Source organism: Indicator indicator, chromosome 9 (assembly GCF_027791375.1).
Source record: "Indicator indicator isolate 239-I01 chromosome 9, UM_Iind_1.1, whole genome shotgun sequence".
NCBI classification, from domain to species: Eukaryota; Metazoa; Chordata; class Aves; order Piciformes; family Indicatoridae; genus Indicator; species Indicator indicator.
Genome location: NC_072018.1, coordinates 19389389 through 19413603, shown reverse-complemented (window position 1 = coordinate 19413603; position 24215 = coordinate 19389389). Strand labels below are relative to the sequence as shown.

At 40.5% G+C, this 24215-nt stretch overlaps 1 protein-coding gene across 3 annotated transcripts in view; it reads right to left on the bottom strand.

Moving 5' to 3' along the window:
• Window positions 1–24215, bottom strand: part of RUNX2 (RUNX family transcription factor 2) — a 151410-nt gene that overhangs the window by 28868 nt on the left and 98327 nt on the right. For all 3 annotated transcript variants that reach the window (XM_054383333.1, XM_054383334.1, XM_054383336.1), the window contains exon 5: window positions 5350–5523. In XM_054383333.1, the coding sequence (XP_054239308.1) occupies window positions 5350–5523 (174 nt within the window). The remainder of the gene's footprint in view (window positions 1–5349; window positions 5524–24215) is intronic.

Here is a 24215-nt window from a genome sequence, read left to right as displayed (position 1 = left end):
AGAAGAAAGAAAGAAAGAAAGAAAGAAAGAAAGAAAGAAAGAAAGAAAGAAAGAAAGAAAGAAAGAAAGAAAGAAAGAAAGAAAGAAAGAAAGAAAGAAAGAAAGAAAGAAAGAAAGAAAGAAAGAAAGAAAGAAAGAAAGAAAGAAAGAAAGAAAGAAAGAAAGAAAGAAAGAAAGAAAGAAAGAAAGAAAGAAAGAAAGACCCTAGTGACTGTTCTCCCACCGGTGACACTGGCTCTCCAGCAATATGCCTTTTCTTCCTTCAATGGGAATGTTCTGAAGTGTCAATAGAGAAGAAAAAAACCCCATAAATAGCCCTGAAGAACTAGTTTTCCCACTGCTTTGGCACTGGATCGTGAAACACATAGATTGACTACAGAAAAAAAAAAAAAACATCTCCCATCTCCCAAGCTGAGTTACATGATCAGAGAATGATCACAGTCTCACAGCTCCTCAGCATACCATCTGTAACACCACAACATCACACACATGCACACACTTTGCAAAACCACCTCCATTAAATCCAGCCATCAGCTCCAGCGCTGGCTGTTGATGATCGTATTTGTGCCGCTGCCCATACTAAAAAATAAGCTGTCTGGAGCTATCTTTGGTAAACACTTAAAGCAAATATTCTCCCTTCTGATCTTAACAAAGCCAAGATGACTTTCTGTATGAGTAACCCAACTATTGTTGTAACACCACATCCCCCAGCCAAACAAAAACAAAAATTCAACCTCCTTCTCTATTTCTTAGACATCTTTAAAAGCCCAGGGCTTGATCTGAATTGCCCAGTTCAATCAATGAAGTCAAACCCAGTGATGTTACACCCCAATGTAAAGAAGCATAATTGAGAACAGATTTTGGCCTGAAGAACCTCTAAAACTATTTCTCCTCCCAACCCCCTCAAGAGTCACATTTCCACAGGAAAAAAAAAATAAACTAAACAAGTCGTGCCAGTAGGGCAGCTACATTGTAAAGGAGAGGGAATATAAAGTTAAAAGAACACTTTAATAGGAGAGACACAAGCTTTACCAAATGGAGGCTCTCAGTGGCAACTCTCCAGTTGCCTGAAGGATTCAATCAATTTACATAAAATACAGCAGGCTGCAGCCACCCTTGTGTCCATGGCAGCAGAAATCCCAATTCTGCCACCTCATCTTCTGAGTCTTGTGGCTGTTATTATTGGGCTACTTTGAAATTATCTGCTCCAGCCAACCTTGTACTTTGTCTTGTCCTTTCAGATTGATGCACACCATCTACAAAGTGGTGTGTGCTTCAGAATGATGCAGATTCCAGGTGAAACACAGCTAACCCCTCACAGGGCACTTGCATAGTGCTGATCTAGTAATAGCTACAGTTTCTGCTTCAAACCTGGTCTTAGAATACAGACACCGGTCTCTGAGGCAGATGCTACACAGCTTCATATCCTGACTCTGCAAAAGGGCAGCGTCTAGTCCATAGCTTGCAGCTGGTACATTCCATATCCTGAATCTGAGAGTCAAAGGTGCTTTCTGCCCAAGGTTCTTCCCAGCAAACTGAAGTTTACACTGTCCCTGAAACCAGTCCTTGCCTGCTAGTGAAGAAGGGTCCCTTCTCTAACTTCCAGGTAAGCCAGCTCTGAAGCCTTTAAATCTCCTTTCTACAACCCTAAAAATGATAAGAGATAAGCATAATGTCCCTGAAGTGCAAGGCAGGGGGGGAAGAGGAAAAGGAATTTAAAAAAAATCATGTCATGTGATCTGCTTTTGAGCACTGCTATTTCAGTGATGAAAGTCACAGATTGCTTACAGATCAGACGGTGCCACAGTGGTGATGGAGCATGAAACCTCACTTAAGTACCACTTCACAATTCCTACAGCCCAGTTGCTGGGATCCTCATGCAGACCACATTCCTGCCATTACACCCATGGCTTTTCTTGGACAAAAGAAGCTAATCCTCACCAGTTGCATTGTGGAGAAACAGCAGTTTTCCACCTTTCATGCTGAAACACTGATGCAACAGCTCAGTGTCTAAACTGGAATGTAATCGGATACATGAGTGAGCTGTGCAAGTGCCATGTGGGGAAGGGAAAAAAAAAGGCAAATATACTGGTATCCAAATGTTAACAGACAGAATTTCTGATTTATGGGCAGCAAACAGGGTTCAAATTGAATCTGCATTGCCTCAGCAAAGGCATTTGCTTATTGGAAGATTTGTTTTTTAATGACCTTTCGATGTTGCTTTCGCAGAATCCTAGTTAAAATGCCATGTTGAATAAGGGCAAGTCTGTGCCTCGTACAGCCACAGCCTGGTCCTGGGGTAGGTTTGGGACTGTGTGATTTGTAAAACTTGTACTCTGATACTTGAAGAAAATAAACACAACCTAGACAGAGAAAAGAAATATAAGAGTGAAGCTCAAAGTGCTGAGTTCTTTCAGGTTCAGGTGTGGGCGAGTCAGGCTTTAAATATTATTTCTGTTTAATCATGCAATAGCTATGCAAGGCCTCAAGTGGAACGAAACAGTAAGAGTTTGTGCTTACTAGCAACAATATGGATTTTGTCATAGGAAACCAGTATTTACTGTTAAAGTTATTAGGAATTAATTATTTTCCCTGTATTACTAGTTAAAAACATTAAGAAACAAAGGTATTTCTAAAGGAATGCTTGGTTAATTCTAACAAAAGTAATAAAAAACACCCTTGTTTTTCAGACAAGGGTCCATTCTTTTAATACATCCTTAAGCCATACCAGCCTAGTGACCCTGTTAAGAAGGCAGTAGATAATTCACACTGAGTATCACACCAAGGAAACTGGCAGAGATGGACAGCCCAAACAGCTTATTCCCTACTACCGCACCAAACACATGGACATTTAGCAATTTCCCATAGTTACGTAACAGTGATCAGAGGTGCCTCATCTCAGCATCAGCTTTGTCTCTCATTGGCATGCCTGTACGGCAACAAGAACCCATTCATCCCAGCAAAACTCAGAGGGACTGTCTGCAAAAAGCATCCCAGCACTTTGGTGGAACACCAAAGCACACAGAGCTTTACAGACTTGTAATCCCTTTTGGAAATCCAGCATAATTCACAGCGCTTGCACCAATGTAACACACTCATGCTATTCACCTTATTAAATGGGAGGACTACCAGAAAGTGAAGGAGTAGCCTCTGAGGGCTGGATGTTTGACTTTTCTAAATCGAGGAGACAAGGGTAGGCAATAATATGGCAAACTCTGTATCAGACTACTTATGCTGTATAAACTTTAATAAGGAGTCAAGTCCTTTTTGTTTTCAGGGAAATGAGAGCCATTTGAGATTCTAAAGTATCCTGTGACCATGAATTCATCCAGGAAGAAAAGCACATAATCCACAATGGATGGGAAAGTCAGCCTGCCTTCCTTGGTTCAGCTCTACCATCACCACATCTTCCTTCTCTCAATGATTAAGTCCCAGCCAGTGCTTTGAACTGATGACTCTTAAATTTGCAGAAAAGACAGAGAATGCCACACAGCTTTGTTTTCAGCCAAGATTATTTAAAGCTCATCTGAAGTTTTCACCTTCCAGATCTGTAAATGCTGCTGCTTACTCATAATGAGGCAGAGAAGTACTCTATTAATCAAACCCAGCACAACATTTTCTACAGGAGGCATTTATGTGAATGAAAGCAGAATATGAGGTTACACTTAGCTAGGAAGAAAATTACAAGGGGATCTCAGTTCTCGTGCTTCAGGGCATAAGCTGATCACCAGATGGGGTCGAGAAGAATTTCACCCTCCTTCTCTCCTAGATATAGTGTTGCACAATAGGTAAACTATGGAAGCACAAGGAAGAAGGAAAAAAGCTGATTATAGCCCCAGATTTTCTGCTTGCTTTCTTGGGAACTATGTCCCCAAACACCAGCAGATATGAAACAGTAGGTTAGGAAAAATATTGGGCAGTTCGTAGCCAAAAAATGATATGCACTGGAGCCCTGACTTCACATGTCCAGTGAGCAGAACACTAAGCCTGGGGAAAAGTCCTGCTCTGGGAAGCTGGTGAGCAAGCAGGTACCATGCAATGGGTGCTATCAATATATTTAATAGATTATAAAAATTTCACAGGAGTTAAAACTAGACTTCTACATCTGGGAGATCTTTGTCACAATGGGAATTATTTTTTATTTCAATTCTCTGAATGCTTTGGGTTCAAATTAACCCACTTACTTCTCTTTCTTACTGCAAATTAATAAACCAGTTGAACTTAAAAAGGAAGAAAAAGAAAGAAGAAGAAAGCCACAACACTTTGTTAAAACCACTGAGTTTCAGCTGGTATCATGTCAAAACCACTTGAAACATGAAACCAGAAATCTTCCTAGGTTGACTCAAAGACTATGTCTGTACTAGGAGTGCTTTACCAGTAAGGGAATACTGGTAACACCAGCAAAGGACTCCTCGTGTAGATGCAATTCTAGCAGCAAAAGTGAGTTTGAAATCAGTCTAGTAAATTGAAACAAGGGGTTTGTTGACAATCTTGTATCTAGGTGAAGTTTTCCAATAGTTCTAAGCAAGTGAACTGGTTGGAGCAATACTTCTTCACATCCTGGAGCGACACAAATATATCTGCACAAATTTTGAGTTTAGAAATAGCCACAATTAAGTGGAGGTTATTTTGAAACTCTTTAAAAATTTAACCAACTCTGAATTTAGAAAAATGACAAAATTGGCTTATTTTGTACTCTTCAGTTTTGGGGCAAGCTTCTGGCACAGCCACAATTAAACATCTTACTTCAGTTTTGTAGTCTGGGACACATGGAACTTTGTGATTTCTCTCAGCACAATGATCTGTCTCTCAGCATGCAATCATAAATGTTGCATACAACCCTCAGAAACAACCTTTGGAGATTTCTCCACAACCCAGTTCATTTACTGTAACAGTGGTCAGCACTGGTGCTGGAAGGAATCCACCACGTGAGAAGACTGTATTATTATTCTGACAGAAAGACCATTAAATGCTGGCCACTTCCCTCAACACAAGTGCGAAATAAAAAGGCTGGATAAAAATATTCATTCTATTACACAGTAATACATACTACTGCACACACGGAGGAGAAGGCAGAGCAGTGTGGCAGTTAGAATTTCACCAGATTCCTACTCAGTTTACTCCTCTTGACTATTTCAGATTATTTCTGATTTATAGCAAAAAGATATTTTAAAAAATAACGACATTTTCGGCTTCAAACACTACAGAAAAATTCACTTCCCACCTAGCTTTCCTTGGAACACATCTCTCACTCTGTAACAGCCTCTTTTACTGCAGTTGAGACACAAATATCCATAAGCAATTACTACTGTTGCCTGTGCAAGACAAACCTATGGTTCTGTCTCTTACCTGTAATCTGACTCTGTCCTTGTGGATTAAAAGGACTTGGTGCAGAGTTCAGAGAGGGCCGTGGGCTCTGAGTCGGGACCCCTACTCTCATACTGGGATGAGGAATGCGCCCTAAATCACTGAGGCGTTCAGAGAACAAACTAGGTTTAGAGTCATCAAGCTTCTGTCTGTGCCCTGGAAACAGCAAATCATAAAATAAAAGTGTTAATAACAAGATTTAGTAATTTAACATACCCCCAAAAAATCCCCAAAATGGACTCTAAGGACATGTTGTTAGATTTAGTGGACTTGCTGGTATCTCAGCTACCCCAAATAACGGTGACATTGGTGGGGGAATTTGTGCTTTGGGTATGGTTGTGCTGGCGAAAGCCTTATCGAGTAGAACTGTGCACATACGGATGTGTAATGTTGTCATTTGGGTCAAAATAAGCACCCACGAGGACACCCACACAAGGTCTTTTTTGTTGCTGCCTGTTTTTTTTTTTTTTTTTCTTCTGCTCTTTTAACTACACTAGGTAAAGAGGTAGACTTTGTTTTACATAAGCAAGTCTCATGTACAAGCACAAGTTATCAAGTGGGACAATTATTCCATGTCTGGTTTATATGTTGTGGATTTCTGCTATGAAAATGCAAGCTTTTCCTCTCTCTTTTTTTTTTCTTTAACTCTCTCACAGCTACTCATTAGCTTCCACTCCACTAGGAAGTTTTCAAAAAAGTAAATAATCACTGTCATTTGAGGAGAGCAGTTTCACAAGGAAAACCTTCAAACCTGCTGGCCAAGACTGGGTCCCACACTTCCTTGCATGGTCAGACTTCCTCAGTGCTCCTAATTTTCTCCCCCAAAACAAGCTGCCTTCCTGCCATATGACTGTGCTAGGAACACTCATTTATAGGTGCTTGGTTGACAAAATCTAAACCCAGAAAACAGTGAAAGCAGCAGGATGCCCCATGTGGACCAGCTCATACTGTCATTGAGATGTTTCAAGAGTAAAGGCTTTGTTTCTCTAATTGTTGTATTTTTGTTCCTAAGTTAATCTCTTTCCAAAGTAGTTACAGGATGCTCCTTGTCCAGTATTTTCTTTGAATTCAAGGTGCAGAAAGTGCTATTTCTATCATCCAACATATGGAGAAACAGGCATGCATAGAAATTAAGGTCAGGACTAATTTTACTTAACTTCAACCATTCATAAATCAGGCATCTAGTGTAAACTCTTCTAATGTAGACTTCCCCTGCAGTTAATGGGAAGAAGTAGCTACTTCCAGAGGGTAATTCATCTCATTTCTTTCTGACATCAGTCTTAAAATACGATGATTCACCTTCTGAATTTGCTTTCTCTTCCTTCTCTGATCAGAGAGGGAGTACACATGACTAGTTTAATTAGACAGCCTCACCATTAGTCAACGTTAAATGGAATGAGTCTCACCCTAAGTAACCAACCAAGGTCACACAAAAAGCATCTAGCATACCTGAAATGGGGGCCCAGACCCCCTAACTGCAACCCAGAACCATGTGTGCCTCCATCTCTGTAAGCAGTACTGGGGCACAAGGAATAACTAGGTAGGATATTTTTATGCTTTTTACAGTAAGAAGGTTCTCTGGTAGGGTTTGTACCCAGGTTTGATCTCCAGTGGCTTGAGATAGTCTACCTTGTCCAGCAGCAGTTTGAACTATCTGGAAGCTATAAGAGTTCAGCTCTACAGACATTGTTAGACTGTTCCATCAGTCTTAGGGCCAGAGTACCAATTCTGGGACTGGTCAATTCATTTTAAAAGCACAAACAAGGTCACTGAATTTTGAGATTGAACTATCAGACTACCATTCCTTTAAAAAATGCTGCTTAATGATACCTCTCTCACCACAGTACTGAAGTGCATGGCTTCACATCATCTAGCTGGGACCATAGTGCCTATGTGATATACAGGCAAAGTCAGTACTAGACAGCTAAATTCTAATTAGATTCAGAAAAATTATGGTTCTAGATAGAGAAGTGAAGGATTCAGGTTAGAAGATGTGAAGAAAATGGATGGAATTTAATTGGAGAAAATTCTGTGTGATTCTGTGATTCTCTAGCAAGTTAAAAATAATTAATTAGTTGGTCCATTATTTTGTACTTTGAAGTATATTTTTTCTCCTGCACAGAGCAGGCAGGAGACTTCTCCTTAAGGAGAAGGTGCTGCTATGTTTGAGCTGACATGAATGGCTATTTCTCTCTTCAGGAGGTATAAGTCACTTTAAAAGGGCAACAATTTTTGGTAGGCTTGTAAGAAGTTCTTAATGGCAGCTTAATTAACAGGATAACATCTAACCTGGGAGTTTTTAGGATTATCTTTTCAACTGAAATTACAGCTTGTACAAGATGGGGGCTGCTAAATCTGAAGAAACTACTTTCACACACACACAGAAAAATCATCTTCTATGTTCATACAGTGCAGTTCTTGCTAAATAATCACTAACAGTACACAAATTATTTTTACTGTCTTCAGATAACTCAACAAACACTTGTTATACAGGTCACCACTCCTGCACCAACCTGTACCAAATAACCTCAGCTTTGTTTTCATCACGCTCTGCCTGTGAACATCTTTGCTAGAAAAGAGTCTAATTATATATATGTATTATTACTATAATGAACCAAGTCTATCACAGGAAGACAAAGTTCAGCAGGATAGCAGTGCACTTTGGTGCAGGCGGGGGGGGGGGGGGGGGCGGAAATAAGAAAAAGCAGGGAGAGGATGTAAAGGGGGGATAAGAAGAAAGATTCCCACATGTGGTTGAACTGAAATGATCTAGAGATGTGTGGGTTTGGGTGTTGTCATCTCCCACCCCACAAAAAAAAAAGGGGGGGGGGGAGGAGGGAAACAGAACTAGATGCACATCTGGAAGACCCCAGGCATCAATTGAACTGCAAGTCCCCAGAAACCAGCAAGGGGCCAAAGGCAGACCTGCCTTCCCCTTCTGGACATTTAAAATTTAGGGTTGTAACACAAGTCATGTTGTGACAAAGAGACCCACAGAAGAAGCCACACTCCCCCAGTGAAATGTCCCAGTGAGCCAGATTACATTACAGCTTCACACGTTAGCTTTGATAAAAGCTAAGACATGCTCACATTGAAAGCAAGCAGGAAATTCAACAAAAACTTCATACTCAGGAAGTGCTCACAAAGAAGTATAGGCAACTTAAATAAATGCCTTGTGCTGATTACTGTTCAGGAAAAAAAAATCCTATTAAGTACAGAGGAGCCATGAGGTATGGGCTGAAAATACTCTGAAAAGGCCTTCGAGTAGCACATAAGCAGCAGCAATAAAATATGTGATACATGTTTAAAACTCATTCCACAAGCTGCTTTTCATCTCTCATTGATATATGTGTCTGTTGACAGAGAAATTCCCAATCCCACGGGAGCGTGCTAAGAAAAGCTGTATTCCTTGGTCTTGGTCATGAAGTGTAATTTTATTTCAGGAAAAAAGATTAGGGTAGCAAGTGTGGATAGCTCAGACAGAATCTGTGATCTGCTGCAGCAGCAAGTACATGAAGAAGAAATATAAAACCTACATGAAAAAAGGAATAAAATAAAGTTGCAACTATCCCAATGCCTGCAACACTACATTTAGGGCTGGTTACTCTGTTATAAAGATGTTTTTTGTGGAGCGGATTTGGCTTGGAGGGGGACAAAATAGTTACTGACATAGACAGACTTGGATACAAAATGAAGTCAAACAGACTGAGGGTGTCACAGAGTTACTAAACAAGAATGGGGCCCAGGGGACTTTGTAGTCAATCAGGTCACAGGTAAGGATAGAGAGGTATGAGATGAGAAAAGATGAGAAAAACTGAGAGTTAATAGACAGAAGCTATAAAAGCTGTTCTGAATTGTCTGTTGCCATAGTACAGAATGTTAGATATTAGAAATTATAGATATTATTAGCTCCAAAATGATGAGCAATTCTCATCTCTCACAGCCACTCAGCTACTTCCAGCCAAACACCAACCCAAGTATTAAAGACAGAAAGCATTGCCATTAACCCACCCCAACCAAACCAAAAAATAGTATTAAGAGAGTGTAACAGAGTCAGTGCAAACTGCACTCAAACAGTTGGCGCCTGCACTGCTGCTTAGCCTGTCAGTCTAGCACAGCCTCAGAACATGTTAAAATGGCCCATAGAAGCTAATCTTCAATTATCACATCCCAGGTGTGGCAGAAGATGTGAGGAAGCTTCATCTGCAGCTTAATCAGTTCAGTTTAAACTAAATGAAAGAATGTCTCCAGATCAAAGGAAGGCAATCTTGAGTTTGCTGGATGTGGTAACTGGAAAGGGACATGAGCTTGTCTCTCATCACTGAACTTCCAGTACTCCACTGGAGAAGTCAAGATGTAAATCAGGCCATGGAAGAGGCTGACTTGCAGAATGTAAATGTGGTGTTGATGCTTGAAGATTTTTACCTCCTCAGGGAGGAGGGGTGTGCGCTTTTGTTTTTATCTTTCAGCTTGTGGGTGTGGAACTGAAAACTAATCAGATTATCCTACACGTGGCCTCTCCAGATGCTGACACTCAGGGACTCCCTTTCTTTGTACCTTGTACACCACCCACCAGGGTGTGTGTGTTTTTTCTTTCTGGTACCAAGGGGATCTGGTTACCAGATTTTCAACAGATGCCTTTATCACTCTCAAGTGGGTCTGTTATTTTCAGTTGTTGCCCAGTTCTCTCTTTTTTGATTTGCCTTACAAGATGTCAGGTGTCTTCTCCAAAGTGCCAAGGGAAAGCAGAAACATCATGAAAGTAAGAACGTGAACTTTCACCTGCTGGGGACATATTTGCTGGAATATCCCAAGCAGAATGGAGGTTGACAGCCCAACATGAAATGCTACCACATCTTGTGTTTGGTGTATGTCAGGAGTGTTCTTATCATCAGACAGCGAAGTTTGGAGAGTCATTCCATGGAGTGACTACAGCTGGAAAGGGCAAACAAAATAAAAATCCTCTGAACACCAGCCCAGTCATCAAGGCTTTCTATGGCTCTGGGTTCAGTGTTGAGATTGAAAAAGAATAAAACTTTAATGGAAAAGGGACTTTCCTTCAGGCTAAGGAGTAGCAGAAAGAATAATAATCACCTAGTTTACAAGCTACGAATTTACAGCCTATACATCCCAAGCTTTCCCTGACTTCAAGAGAAGCACAACAGAGACCAAGAACACAAGTTTTGATTATTCCCACTGTTCTCCAAAAGTGAAGTGCTTAAAAAAGTGTAAAGAACTGGCACATTTTTCCTACTAATATTATATGTCTTTGAGACAAACACTGATTATATCTCCTTTAATGCTAGCACACTGTGTACATGCTGTAGAAGACTATTTCACACCACAACAAAGATACCTGTCCTCTGATTTTCATCACAAATTTCCTTTAAATTCTCATTAGACATCCTCCTGCATTTCATCCCACTTGGTCCTACGGATCAGCTGTAACTGGAAGAGACTGATATGGGCTTGAATGTGATTTCAGCTACAGGCTTGCAAAACTGAAGACAGGGGAGTCACATTCAGATAAGGCATTGAGACCTGAGCCTAAGGCTTCCTAACAGCTGTTGTGCAGGGATTGAATAATGCTGAGCATTCAGCATGAGCAAAAACATTAATTATTCTGTTACAGCTTTCAGACAACAACAAGACAAGATGTTGCTCCAAAGCAGTGTCAGTCTAGGCACTGGAGATAAAAATAAGAGAGCTAAAAATTAGCAAAAGTCTGAAGACGCACATCAGCTTTCTGCAAGAACAAAAAAAAAAAAAAAAAAAATCTGAAGCAAGCCACAGGAGTCCCTCTTGTGTCTCTTGTTTTGTGACAAACTATCATCCCCAGGCTGGCTTCCCCTCATGTAGTCCTACTGAACGTACCCAATCCAAAGTTCATGAAAAAAGGTCCTAAATACAAAAGAGCCAAACAATTTTTACCCAAGAAAGGGGAAAGATTGGAACCCTTCCAGTCTCTTGGGTAAAGACACAATTATGAGAAGAAAAATATAATCCACCCAAGAGACATAATTACATAATTAGGCCATAGGCTGTGCATAGGAAAGGTTCTTATAGTTCATAAAACAAGGAGCTACATAGGTGCAGTAACTGCAGCTAATTCACTCAATGGAGAAAAAAAATGTTTGTTCTTTAAATAGCTGAGGGCACCAGTTTGCACTAGACTAGAGAGCTTATTCTGCCAACTGTGCACAGAGACCCATTAGTGTCAACAGGAGTCACTCAGACACAGGCAGAAAACAAGACTGTCTCTTTTTCTTTTTTTCTTAAAAAAGACGTAATTTTTACCCAAAGCAGGTACGTCCTATACCTGAAACTACTGTAGAGAAATAGAAATAAAAACAGAGGAACATACACTGAGGATAGCCTCAGTTTCCATACAACAGATCCAGCATGGCCCACTGACAAAATCCCAGTGAGCTCCTCCTCCCTGCCCCCTGCTTTTGTGAAGGTCTGCAAACTGGCGCATAGCTCCAAAAGGGCCCCTATACAGCTCCCAGGGGAACCAGTTATGCTACCATCTTCCAGGAGCTGTGTCTCCATCCCAGGGTGTGCAGAGTCGGGGGGGGTTTGAACCTCTGTGTAGAGGTCAAGCCTGTGGAGCACCTCTGGTGTCGATGGTCATCTCCCCACTGACTTACTGGGAGCAAAAGCAAATGTTGGCTGAGCTCATCTTAGGCACAGGACAGAGCCAGAGCTTCCAGCAGGGAAGAAGGGGCAGAAAGGGTGAGGGGAAATAATCCATGGGTGTGTAACCTGTGGTCCCTTTGCGTCCATGGGAATGACTCTTAACCATTGCAAAGCCTTTGGGAACATAAAGTGTTTTCGGTGCTTTTTAAAATCCAGCTGGGGTCTGTGTAAAGCATGTATCCAGCTGAAAGACAGACCCCAGAGGTCGGCCTTTCTCGGCACACAGACACAGCTGCAATGGAGCCTCTCACTCTCAGAATTTCTCTATGTAGAGAAGTGAAACATGTCTGCTCAGAGCAAGGCTCCAGGCTGCTCCTTTGGCAGACAAGGGACTGATGGGGGGCATGTGGCAGGGATTGAGTGGGCCAGGAAGTCTGCACAGGGAAAAGTGATGATAAAGCAGCAAAACTTTAATGAATGAAACGGTGCTTTGAGAGAAAAGACAAGCAGAGGAAGGGGCTCAAGTGGGATTGCTTTTGCACCAGTTTCCTTCAACCCTTCAACTCATTGCAGCATTGCAGGACCCACTCTGCTCTGTCCGTCTGGTGTGGTATGGCTTCAGCTCACCAGTAAATGATCAAGGTTTACCTTGCTGTAGTGTTGTGGATTTTTAATTTCTCTTTTCAAAAAGCTTTTGAGTTCTGACTTGGATCTTGAGGCTTGTTCTGCAAACACCCCACATGAACATCAGCACAAACCATCCAGGTCAGACAGAGAGCAGGTAGGACTCCTTTGTGCCACAATGCTTTGCTTTCACCTTTATCCATCCTTCATGAATATAAAGGAATTTGTGTGCACGTGTGCCAGGAAACCAGCTAAACATTGCTAGCATCGCTGCTTGGAGACATTAAAGACAACTCATATAAACAGAGACTGTCACGCAAGTCTTGGTCCCTGCCTTAATTCCCTCTGCATGCTGGTATCTGTTATGCTTCTCCTCCCCCTTTTTTAGCAGAAGGGGGAAGAGGAAGAGAAAGGGTTGTCCTACAGAAGTGCAAGAGCTCCTCATTCTGACTTTATCATCCTCATACTAATCCAGTAGTATCTTTGAGGAATAAGGCATTTTCCCCCTTCAAAGATAGCTATCCAATAAATGCCCACCAACTTCTGTTGCTTGCTGAAGTGATTGGTAGTAAAGATCATAGCAAAAGAAGAGGGCAAGAGTGTGGGAGAGAAAAAAATTCTCCTTGAACTGGCCTCCCTCCAGCCTACAGGAAGGGATAGTTTTCTTAACGCTTGCAAAACCTGATTACTTTAAAAGAAAAAAGAAAAAAAGGGGGGGGGAGGTGGGGGAGAGAGGTGGTGAAGCAAACACAGCCATTAAACCAGATTTAAGGCACTTAGTTCAAATCTAGTCTCAGAGTTCTAGGATGCTGCACACTGCTCTGCTCTCTAGACATCAATACAGTGCATTCTTATTTTGGGTTTGGTTTTTTTCACCAAAACCAGGAGCGTGTTCCAGGCTGAACTCTGTGGTTACAATGGGAATTCAGGCATGGAAGAAACAACAGTTAAGCAATAATAGATGGATATGTGCATGTTTGCACTCTATCTTTCAACAGATTGCTTTGCTGCAGTAGAAGACTACTGTGTTTATATCCATGCAGCAGGTTTTAAGCTTATTGTTTAAACTCCATTAAAATGGGACATTTCTAAAATAACCTTACTAATAAAATTCATATGGCTAAAGAAACCTGAAAACGTGGTTAAAAACAAAAAAGATGCCATTCCAATCTACACTGGAGGGGAGTAACATGATATATACTCCAAAAGAAAAGTCTTTACAAGTTTGACTTGAAGGATTATCTTGTGTATCAGCACCCTCTGTGGCAGAGTAGCATTTATCCATGTATCCACCCATGTTAATGCTGTTGCACAATTTACTACAGCCATGATAGACAGATAATTGCTTTATCCACCCAAGTGTAATAAATGGAGTCTACTATGTTAATCCTTGTATTCTTATTGTCTGTGAATGCCAAGTAAAGGAGAGACATAATCTGAAAACTCTACCCTTGCCTTCCAAAACTGCTGGAGTTTACTCACCCTCAGACCTGCTAAAGTGTTCTTACTGCATTCCACTCCCCTGCTTGAAGCGCCAAGTATTTTGAGTAGTATCAAGTTATTGTTACATAAAAGGCACCTACACTCAGGTTATATGTAGGCAGAACCCAGGCAGTAGCAGCCTTTAAAAAAAAAAAAAAAGAAAGAAAGAAAAGAAAAACAACCAAAACCAACACCCAAACACCCTCAAACATCTTTTCCCACTCAGTAAGTAAAAGAGAACAAGTTATTATTTGTTCCTGGGCACAGCACAGAAAGTAATTAACCTGTCCTTCTAAAACTGGACATCCATTCAGTTTGTGTGGAGTCAGTCTGACTGCTGAAAAATGTCATTTAGCTGCTGGCCCATCAGTGTTTTCCACGAAAATCTATGAAGATTTTTTATTTTGAATGTCAAAAACAGGCGTATCCCTCTGAAAGGTTTATAGATTCCTGGCGGCTGCATGAGCTTATGTTTGTGGCATCGAATTTGTAATGACAGTTTGATGGATGCCTCCCATTATTCCTCCTGAAAGGTATAAAGATTTGGTGGTTGCTCCAGTAAAAATTATACTTAGTGACATTCTTTGCTCTTATTTATACACTCAAGAGTGTAAAAAAGTCTCGTGCTGTTGGCAGTGAATAGGTTTATTGGAACTATTTTCACATTACAGAAATTATTCAATTTTCTGTGTAATCAGAGCACTTGTACAAGCACCTACATGTGTCTGTAGATGGACAGCCTTAAGCAGCATATAAATGATGCATCTGGACTTAGAGAAGAAACACTGGCCTAAAGATGCTGCCAACAACCCTGGAGATGAGTTGCAGTTTTTATTCTTTTGTTATGCTCCATCTCTGTCTGCCAGTGCCAGGAGGGACATTTCTGTCTCAGGTAGAAACTGGGATGGATCAACCCCTGCTTTCAAGTCTTTGAGGGAAAGAAAGTGTCATTTAAAGGTTAAAAATACAGACAGAGGTGATGAATGGGTAAGAGTTTGGTGTTACGAGGTTGTCCACTGACTATCGATAGTGATATTGAAGTGGAAGGTATTTTATGCATCCTTAGCCAAATAATGCTTTTTATTTTTATTTAATAACTTGGATGATACAATACAAAGCACTATTATAAAATCTTGAGACGACATCCAACAGGGAAGTGTCCTCCAGACCTTGGAGCAAGGGGTCAGAGTTCAAAATGATCTTAGCAAATCGGAGAAGAGATATTTGCCATGTCATTAGTAAAATAGCATGCAATAAAAGTGAAGTGCATTGTACTACATTTTGGAGAAAGGAATTGAATGCTCAAGTGCAAGATGACAAATTCACTAGCCAGCAGCACTGTGAAGGAAGATCTGGGGGTAGCAGGGAGCTGAAAGTTGAATGTGACTCAGTAATATGATTCTGTCTTAAAAAAAAAAAAAAGAAAAAAGAAAAGTAAATGCAGTTCTGGGAAAGATTAATGGTTCAGTTGCATAGAAGACATAGAAGGTAACTGTTAAACTCTGTTGAGAGTGGTGAGACATCAGCTGGACTGCTTTATCTAGTTTGGGACACCGCCCTCTGAGAAAGATACAGACAAATGAGAGAGAATCCAAAGAGCAAGAGGAATGATAAGAGATTTAGAAAGCATGACCTACATGGAAAAGTTGAAGGAAATACATTTGTTTAGTCTAGAAAACAGGCGAGTGGAAAAGGACAAGATAAAAGTAAAATGCTTTCTAAAGAAAATGGTAATCAATTGATCTCCATGTCAGTTGAGAAGAGAACAAGAAAAAGATGGCTTCACTTGAAGGAAAGGAGATTTAAGAGATTAATGTATGATATTAGCAAATTCCTTTTTAAGTATAAAAGAAAAAAAAATAAAAACCAGACCTGGTAATAAGTGGAAGGCCCAGTACAAGAGGATTTAAGTATTTGGACAGATGTCAGTGATGATCTAAGTATATATAATGCTTCCTCTGAGGAAAAGAAATGGATTAGGTCGCCTGAGGTTTCTTTTAGCTCTGCTGTTGTAGGACTGAGTGAATGTCTGTGCTTGGTTAAGTCACGTACACAATATTTTTAACATGAGTGCATCAAGTCAGGCAGCTCATGCTAACTGTGGGACTGATGCTCAAAGAGTTTAGCATCTCCAGCTGCAATGAAAGGGTAGAGTGAAACACAGGCTGTGTCTGCTTAGGTATTCCAGACCACAAGGAACCTGAGTTTGGAAATGCTGGGCTTAACCACTCTGCACCAGTTTCTTATGGCTCTACCTTCAGAATAACTGTAATTTATTTGCCTCACAGTGGATATTGCAAGATATATTTCACCATTAACCTAGCAATCATGATTCTGTGTTTCACAGCTTTTCAGGCAAGACACAAAAAAAAGTAAAACTAGAAGAGAACACTAGAGTGTTCCTGCATCCCCAGATGAAGGTCCAGAAGACCACTAACATGTTACTAGTCCACAACTAGTTTTGGTTGTTGCTTTCTTATTTGTGGGCTTCATTAACTGAAGAGAGATGGTCCCATGGAGAGTAGCCCCAGCTATCCTCTTCTGCCGAAACCTATGTGCTCTTCTCCATGCCAAAGGAAGAATCACAGAATGGAAGGAGTTGGAAGGAAGCTCTGGAGATCATCTAGTCCAACTCTCCTGCTAAAGGAGATTCACGTAGAAGTTAAGTTACACAGGAACATGTCCAGGCAAGCTTTGAAGATCTCCAGAGAAGGAGATTCAAAAAACACTCTGGGCAGCCTGGCCCAGCACCTGTTCCAGTTCCACCTTCAAAGGAAATATTTTTTTCTTCATGTTCAGATGGAACTTCCTGGGTTCTGGTTTGTGCCCACTGCCCCTTGCCCTGTCGTTGGGCACCAAAAAAAAAAAAAGAGTCTGGACCCATCCTCTTGATACCCACCTTTAACATATTTATAAGAAATTATGAACAAGGGACATCAAAATTACAAACTTCTTGGGAAAAAAAAACCACACTAAGCTCAGAATCAAATGTTTTGAACAACCTATGTCTTCTATGAGAGTGTAGAATACTCCTCAATGCAGTAAGGGTTGGGATTTTCCAACAAGATAGCCTCATTATTTACATTATGTATTTGTTTCTGCAAATGCTTCACTCGTAACTACCTCCACTCAATTTTTATTGTTTTCCTTTGGTGGAGAAAATAAAGAAAATTCGCATTCTGCTGTGAACTACAAAACCACAAATTTCATCTTTGCTACAGAACTTCCAGCCCTACATACATTCATCTTATTTTAAACCCTCTCAAACCCTAATGCTGACTGCCTCTACCCCAGACCAGCTGTTTAATTACATGATGCCCAAAACTGAGCAAAGCATTGCCAGTGCATGAGATGCAAGTCATTGGCCAAAGTTAAGCCTGTCCTTACAGGCTTTGCAGGTTGTTAATTCAGTGCCTACGCCAGGAATTTGACCTGCTCATGGGCAATGCATTGCACGGAAAGCCCCAGGAAGGACAGAGGGGAGGGAGGTGAGTGACAACTGCATTTGGCTGTAAGAAATGCAGCATTTTTCTGAAGGATTCTGGTAGGGGGCTGACCCTTCTGCTGACAGTTGTAAAGTTTGTTTAGTAACGGGAAGCCTCCTGTGAACTTAAAAACAATAGGAAAACAGAATCCTGGATAATAAATCTCACCCCCTGCCCCAGTTGCCTGTGCTTTTGGCTACCAGAAGGTAACAAATCCCCAGGAATGCAGGTGGGAAGGGGGAGGGGGGATGTGCCTGCAAGACAGAGCTGGATGGTAGCCAAGACAAGCAGTGGGTGATGCCATTCATGGTGCAGCAAACTGTGCTGACAAACGTCCAGGGAAAGTCTGAGAAAGGCTGGGGCTACTGCAGTCCCCTACAACTGCTGTGGCTGCTTCTGCAGAGAACTTAGCCCACAGAAATCCCAATTACCTCTTTTATTTCTTCCATTTGTATCAGCTTTAAAAGAAAATGGGCTTCTCCTCAAGGCATAGTAGAGAAGATTCATCCAAGCGGGACCTGATTTGTGTTTCTGAATTCAGCAGTCTCTCTTGCTCACACATCGAGCTTGCTCCGAGTGCATTAAATTTTGGACACTGGACAAGATGTAGCATACAAGACAGGGAATCCTCTCTGCCTTATGACCAGTCCCTTGAGCAGCACAATCCTTCCCCAAGTTCATTTTTTAAAGACAATTATAGTTCACAGGCTTTAATTTGATCTTGCTGTACCTACTCCATTATTTCACTGCTAAACAGAAATCCATTTCAGCCAGAAAAAAGAGAAAGCAAAGAAACAGAAAGTGTGAATGCCTAAATCACAAGTTGTTCAAATGAGCAGCCGTGAGGTTGATAGCTTTCAAATACGCACACAAGCACATACAAACTGCCCTACCCAAATACATACATAGTTGTGTATATATGTGTGTGTGTATAAATATATATGCTTGAAGAGCTTGGAAAGACATTAAAACACCTTAGATCCTCACTGACACATGCTTTGAGTAATCTCTAACTATTGTATTATTATTTTGATGAGTCATCAATTTTGGATACCCACTGCAGTGCACCAATGGAAAACATCTCAACAATGCAAGGGTGCAGGGGATATTTCATTCTGCTCTCTTAAACCAGGCAGAAATAACATTGAAGTACTTAAATTCTGGAAATACTCATCATCCCTGTGCTATTAATATCACCTCAATTGCTCATTCTATTTAAAGCAAATTTCTTTCATTGGGTTTGATTTTGCGGGTGGCAAATCCTCATTTAATTCACAGGATAAAAAAGCATGAACCTACAATTGGAAAAATGGGATTGCATGGGGCCCAAAGCATTTCCTAGAGCCATGAACAGAGGCTTTGCTATCATCTGCAGTGGGAGACAGCCTGGCCTTGAATTCTTTGCAGCTTGCACGAATTTGAATTTTATTATTTGCTTTGTTTTTAATGTCATATGACTCATTTTAAGGAATAATATAGTTGCTTCCACTGAAATAGTTACAGTGTCTGCAAGACAAAACTTAAATCTCTTGGTTATGGAATTTCAGATACAAGATGAGCAGTCTACCTTTCAGCCCTACTGCTGCCTTTTTGCCACAGAGAAAATAAAGCACATTCAAGCCATCGACACCATTTTTTAGGGGGCAACACATACATATAAGAGTTGCCTTTTTCTTTAAGCCCAACCCTGATTTCATTCTATCAAAGTATGATGGAAAATAGAACACAAAATGCTCTTCCTCTTTTGTCCAAGAAACGTAAAACAAGCAACACTCGTGATGCTGAAGAAATTGGATATCATAGTGGTGCATTGCCTTGGGATTATCACAAATAAAACTCACCAGTTTTAATTAATTTAAAGTAAGTATAAAGGCAGCAACACAAAAGAAAGATGCAAAACTTTTTCCAAGTTCAACAGAACATCCATTCCCAACACTCACTCTCAGTAGATGTGGTGGTAACTTACATCCTTTGCTTCACTCAGATTTGAAAGCAAAAAGTGTTTTTTCTTGTTTTGCTTTTCTTTGATAAGTTTTTTGATAATGTTTGAGAATGGCTGATGTTACTGTTTTCTAATGTTTTGATAATGCTTCTTGCTTTCTTGTTGATTCTGGCATATACCTTCACTAAAACAAATGGATGCACACTGGTATAAAACTGATGAAGAGAGCATTTTGACTACTGAATTTAAAGTGAAAGTCAAGATTCACACACTTGGCAATTAACACAACTGTACCTCTACCAAGCTCTGTGGTTTTCACACCTTCATATTCAGTCTTTGGATGTTTCCCTCTCTGCTTTCGTAAAAACATCGATACAAAAAAACTGTCAAAGGCCTTCTCCTGTAAGCAGCAGCTCCCTGAGCCCCTCAGGCAGGGATGGGTACTCAGCTCCTGATGGCTGCTCAGGTATTCTGAGCACCAGAAGCCATTCTCTGTCCATGTCAATCCCATTGCATCAGATCAGGGTAACCCCACAGTCCCTTGTAAAAGTAGCAGGAGGTGCCATGAAGAAGGATGAGGTGCACTGTAATTAAAACCCATCCTTGGTATTTTGTGTGTGCCTGTAAGTTAAGTGGCCTCATTTAAAGTAAGGTAACATCATTTCCACTGGCTGTAGTTTCTACCAGCACTGGCTGCTTACCCTGAACTTAAGTAAAACTCATTCTGATGAGTTTCTCCATTATGCAGTTTTGCTACACATAATGGTACATTCCTTATGTATTTCTAATTTTGGTCAGAGGCAGCACCATTTTTTGCTGCTTCACTACACCAAAAAGCAATCTTACATGTGTCCACAAACAAACATACCAGCACCCTCAAGCATGCTAACAAATGACATTTCTGTGTCTGCTCACAAGGAAAATGAAGAATTAATTATGCACAAACATAACAACTTTCTCTAACTCTGCCTGGAGATGTGAAAGAGAAGTGGCCCTGTAATCACGTCTCTTTTGAGAATACTGCCATATGGTTTTAACAGAGGTTTATTTCCTGAAGCAATAGAGGACTGCAGATTCTCAATCCAACTAAAATAATTATGCAGACAATTTCACTCCATTACTTTCAGTGGAACCCAAGCTGTGTGGTCCTCACATGCTTGCTGACACCTTTAAAGAGACATTAAACCATTTTTACATAAAATTCCCTTAATGGGTGGGATGTAGGATGAATTTCCTGGAAGATTAGCACCTGTCGCATTGCATAAGGCTTGCCTCTAACTGCTGCATTAATTCCCTTCAGTTGGCAGACAGCAAAACTGTTACTGAAGCTTCCAAAACATGGAGCTGCAGAACATCAACGAGATCTCTACAGAGGGAAACTTCTCCCCTTGCTGAGGTTTCCTACACAATTGTTTTACCTCCCACATTTGGCAGAACTTAAGGACAAATGTGTGCCACACATTAAGTAGAAGGAAATTGAAACACAGCTTTAAATTTCAGTGTGGGTTATGCTATGAGCACAATGAGGAGGCTTTGCTGAGAACTTTTTTCAGAGCCACCCTGGGCTGCTGATCTTTCCCTCCAACTAGATTGATCACAGTGTAAAAATTCCAATCTTTCAATCAACAATGGGTAAAAATCCAGGCAAAATGAAACTGCTTTGACTGAAAAGAATAAAATGCGTATTAAAGCATCAGCTATCCAATTTTGAATGTAAACTACAGGAATACTGTAAAACCAGGGTTGTTAACCAAGACACACAGTAATTGAAGGAAAATTTAAAGGGAGAAGAGAGACCACCCTTAAAGTATAGAAATACTCCTTTTGAATCAAAATGCAATCTGTTTTTTTGTTGGGTTAGGTTGGCAGCGGGGGGCAGGAGGAAGGGGAGGTGTTTAGTAACTGTGTCTGATATTAGTTACAGTAGATAGCTTCTTGAATTAGCGAACAGCACATTTTAGACCAGCAAATTCAATTAAATCAGAAGAAAGCATACACATACTTTTAGTGTGCCAATCTGCCTATGGTGTTAGAAAAATAATTCCCATTAGCAAAAAGGTGAGGGAAGGGGAACAAGTTTTGCCACAGGATTGGGGAATTTTTCATATTCTTCATATTCTTCAGATCGAAAATTAAAATTTAAAGAAAAAAATGACGAGGACTAAGAGATCAAATCAGAAATCAAGTATATACTTGCAGCAAACCACAGGGCACAAACAGATGGTGCACAGAGTTGTTTTCTTGATGGTTTGCAAATTTTGGTGCAGCTAGAGGCTACTGAACGAGAACTTTCCTCTGCCAGGCATGGGAACTGTGCAATAGTTAATGATACACTCCACATGTGTGTGGCCTGAGCAGTGAGAAAACTGAGCAGGAAATATGTTTATAACCTTTTTCTAGTAGCAATTTCAACATTATGCTACAGAAAAATTATGGTAATGTAAATAGTAAAATCCAGTTTGCAGTTCTTCAGTCTTGCATCTCTACCACCTTAGGTTTCTGCAAGCATGACAGCATGGGATGCTCTGCTACAGGGCAGAGATTTTTTGCTCATGTCCTGATGGTGCTATATATAAGGTAGCCTCCTCTCTCATTCTCTCCCATGTTTTATTCCTTTACCTTCTAAGCTTGGGGGGAATCTTTTCCCATTTCATGTCTGAGAAGCATGGTACTGAAAGATCTCTCTCCTAGCTATGGCATAGATACATCTCAGTACAAACAAATTATACCCCCAATAAAAGTGTGAAAGTGTAATAACCATTATCAAAGCTTCCCTTACTAATGCAACCAAGCTTATCTGGTTGCATTTTCTAGGTCCCATGCCTGAGCAAAATGCAAAGTGAAGAAATACTGAAGCAAAGAATTACTGAAGACATCAGTGACAGCATTGTCTTTCTGTGGCACTCTAAAAAAAGCTACAAACATTTTTGTCCCAGCCGGATTTAACAATGTTCTCTCCTTTCAAAACCTTCTGTTTCCAAAACAAAGCCTAAATTTTGGGCCAACATTTCCTGTAGTGATCATTGTGGTTAAACAGTATTTTTGAGTTTTGTATTGTTGATGAGGTCTCTCAGATCCATAGCAGAAGAACTGCTTGTCAAACGAGGTGTGGCAGTTGGATATAGAGGTTAAACCCAGCAGAAATGGCCAGATCCAATTCTCCTCTGAGTTCACGGCAAAACTCCCACTTACTACAAGAGAAACAAGATTTGGGCTGACACAGCTATTCTAGTTAGCCGTTGGATTTGGTGGGGAGAGGAGCAGCAGCTTCTTTTGCATTTTTCACTGAAAAGAGAAGGAAAATGCTCCAAAGTGTAAGAGTACCAGGGTTTGACCAGCTGGACCAACTCTTCACTCTACATGCCACAAATGTCTTAAAGTGAATCTTGGGGAAATTACCCATGGTGGTTTTGAGGTTTTAAATAAGGACACATCCACACAAGAAACCCCAACCAACCAACCAACAAAAAACCAACAGTAAAACTGCACTCAAACACTGATTCGTTCTACAAATTCATTTAGCTTTCTGACAGTTGAACTGGAAGTTGAAAGAAGCAACCTGGTTTATGAAGATTCAACCCTCTTTTGAAATCATTTAGCTGAAATGTCTTCTTCCTTGAGAAGATTTTAAGTCACATATTTTAGCATGCTTTCTTGCCAGCTTGACGTGGACAAGCATGATCAAATCTGCTCAACAGCCAGTACCATTGAATGCCTAATGGAATTAAATTTTAGTTTTTCAATAAAAATAAGCACCAGTGATTTACAAATGACCAGTAAGAACTGCTGTCCTCACCAATGAATAATATTAGGTCATTTGGAGACTTTGCACAAAAGTCAGGAACTCAGCAGTCACGTAAAAAAGTGCTGATCACATGGAGCAGCAGTGAAAACTCCTACATGTCTGTTTATAATGGCTGGCATTCATGGGCCAACATTAACGTGCTGGTGAAAGTACAATGAGATCTCTGACCACAAATGATAACAACCTTAGTTTTATGCCACTCCCTGAAGGCAAAACTTCAGGAAATGCCAGTGTTCTCTTGGACTTTTCAGAAATGGCACAGACTGTTGGTACCTTATCATGATGGGGATTTTGACTCATCCTAATTCTTTAAAATGGAACCTCTGAAGTTTTTTTCTCCATAACTTGAAGGCACTGGATTCCTGTTTCCCTGACTACTATATGCAGCCCTGGACACACTTTTCCGTGTCAGACTGGGGAGAAATTGTGTCAAACACATTACTCATAATACTCCAAAATTAATGGGTAGTACTTTTGGAAAACCAAAATCCTCTCAAGCAGGGAAAGAGGTCTACTTGCCCCATGCTAAGGTCTACAAGAAATTGCCAACACCAGAAAAAGCAATTTCATGAGACATCTCATTAGTTGATCTCAAAATTGTGGTCTCACAAGACATCATTCCCTTCCCATCAGCACTGCTCAGAGTTCATTATCAGGCCTCAACAATAATTGAACTTATATCAATGTTATCAATATAGTAATTCAAAACATGCTGGCTGTTTGCCTTTTAATGAAGAAACTAAGAGGGAAACAATTTATCAGCCAGCAGCTCAAATAAATAGTATTCAAATATTTCTTTACCTGTTTTTTCCACGTTTGATCCTTTACAAATCTAATATGCCTTTTTGTTCCCTTTTTTTCTTTTCTGGTG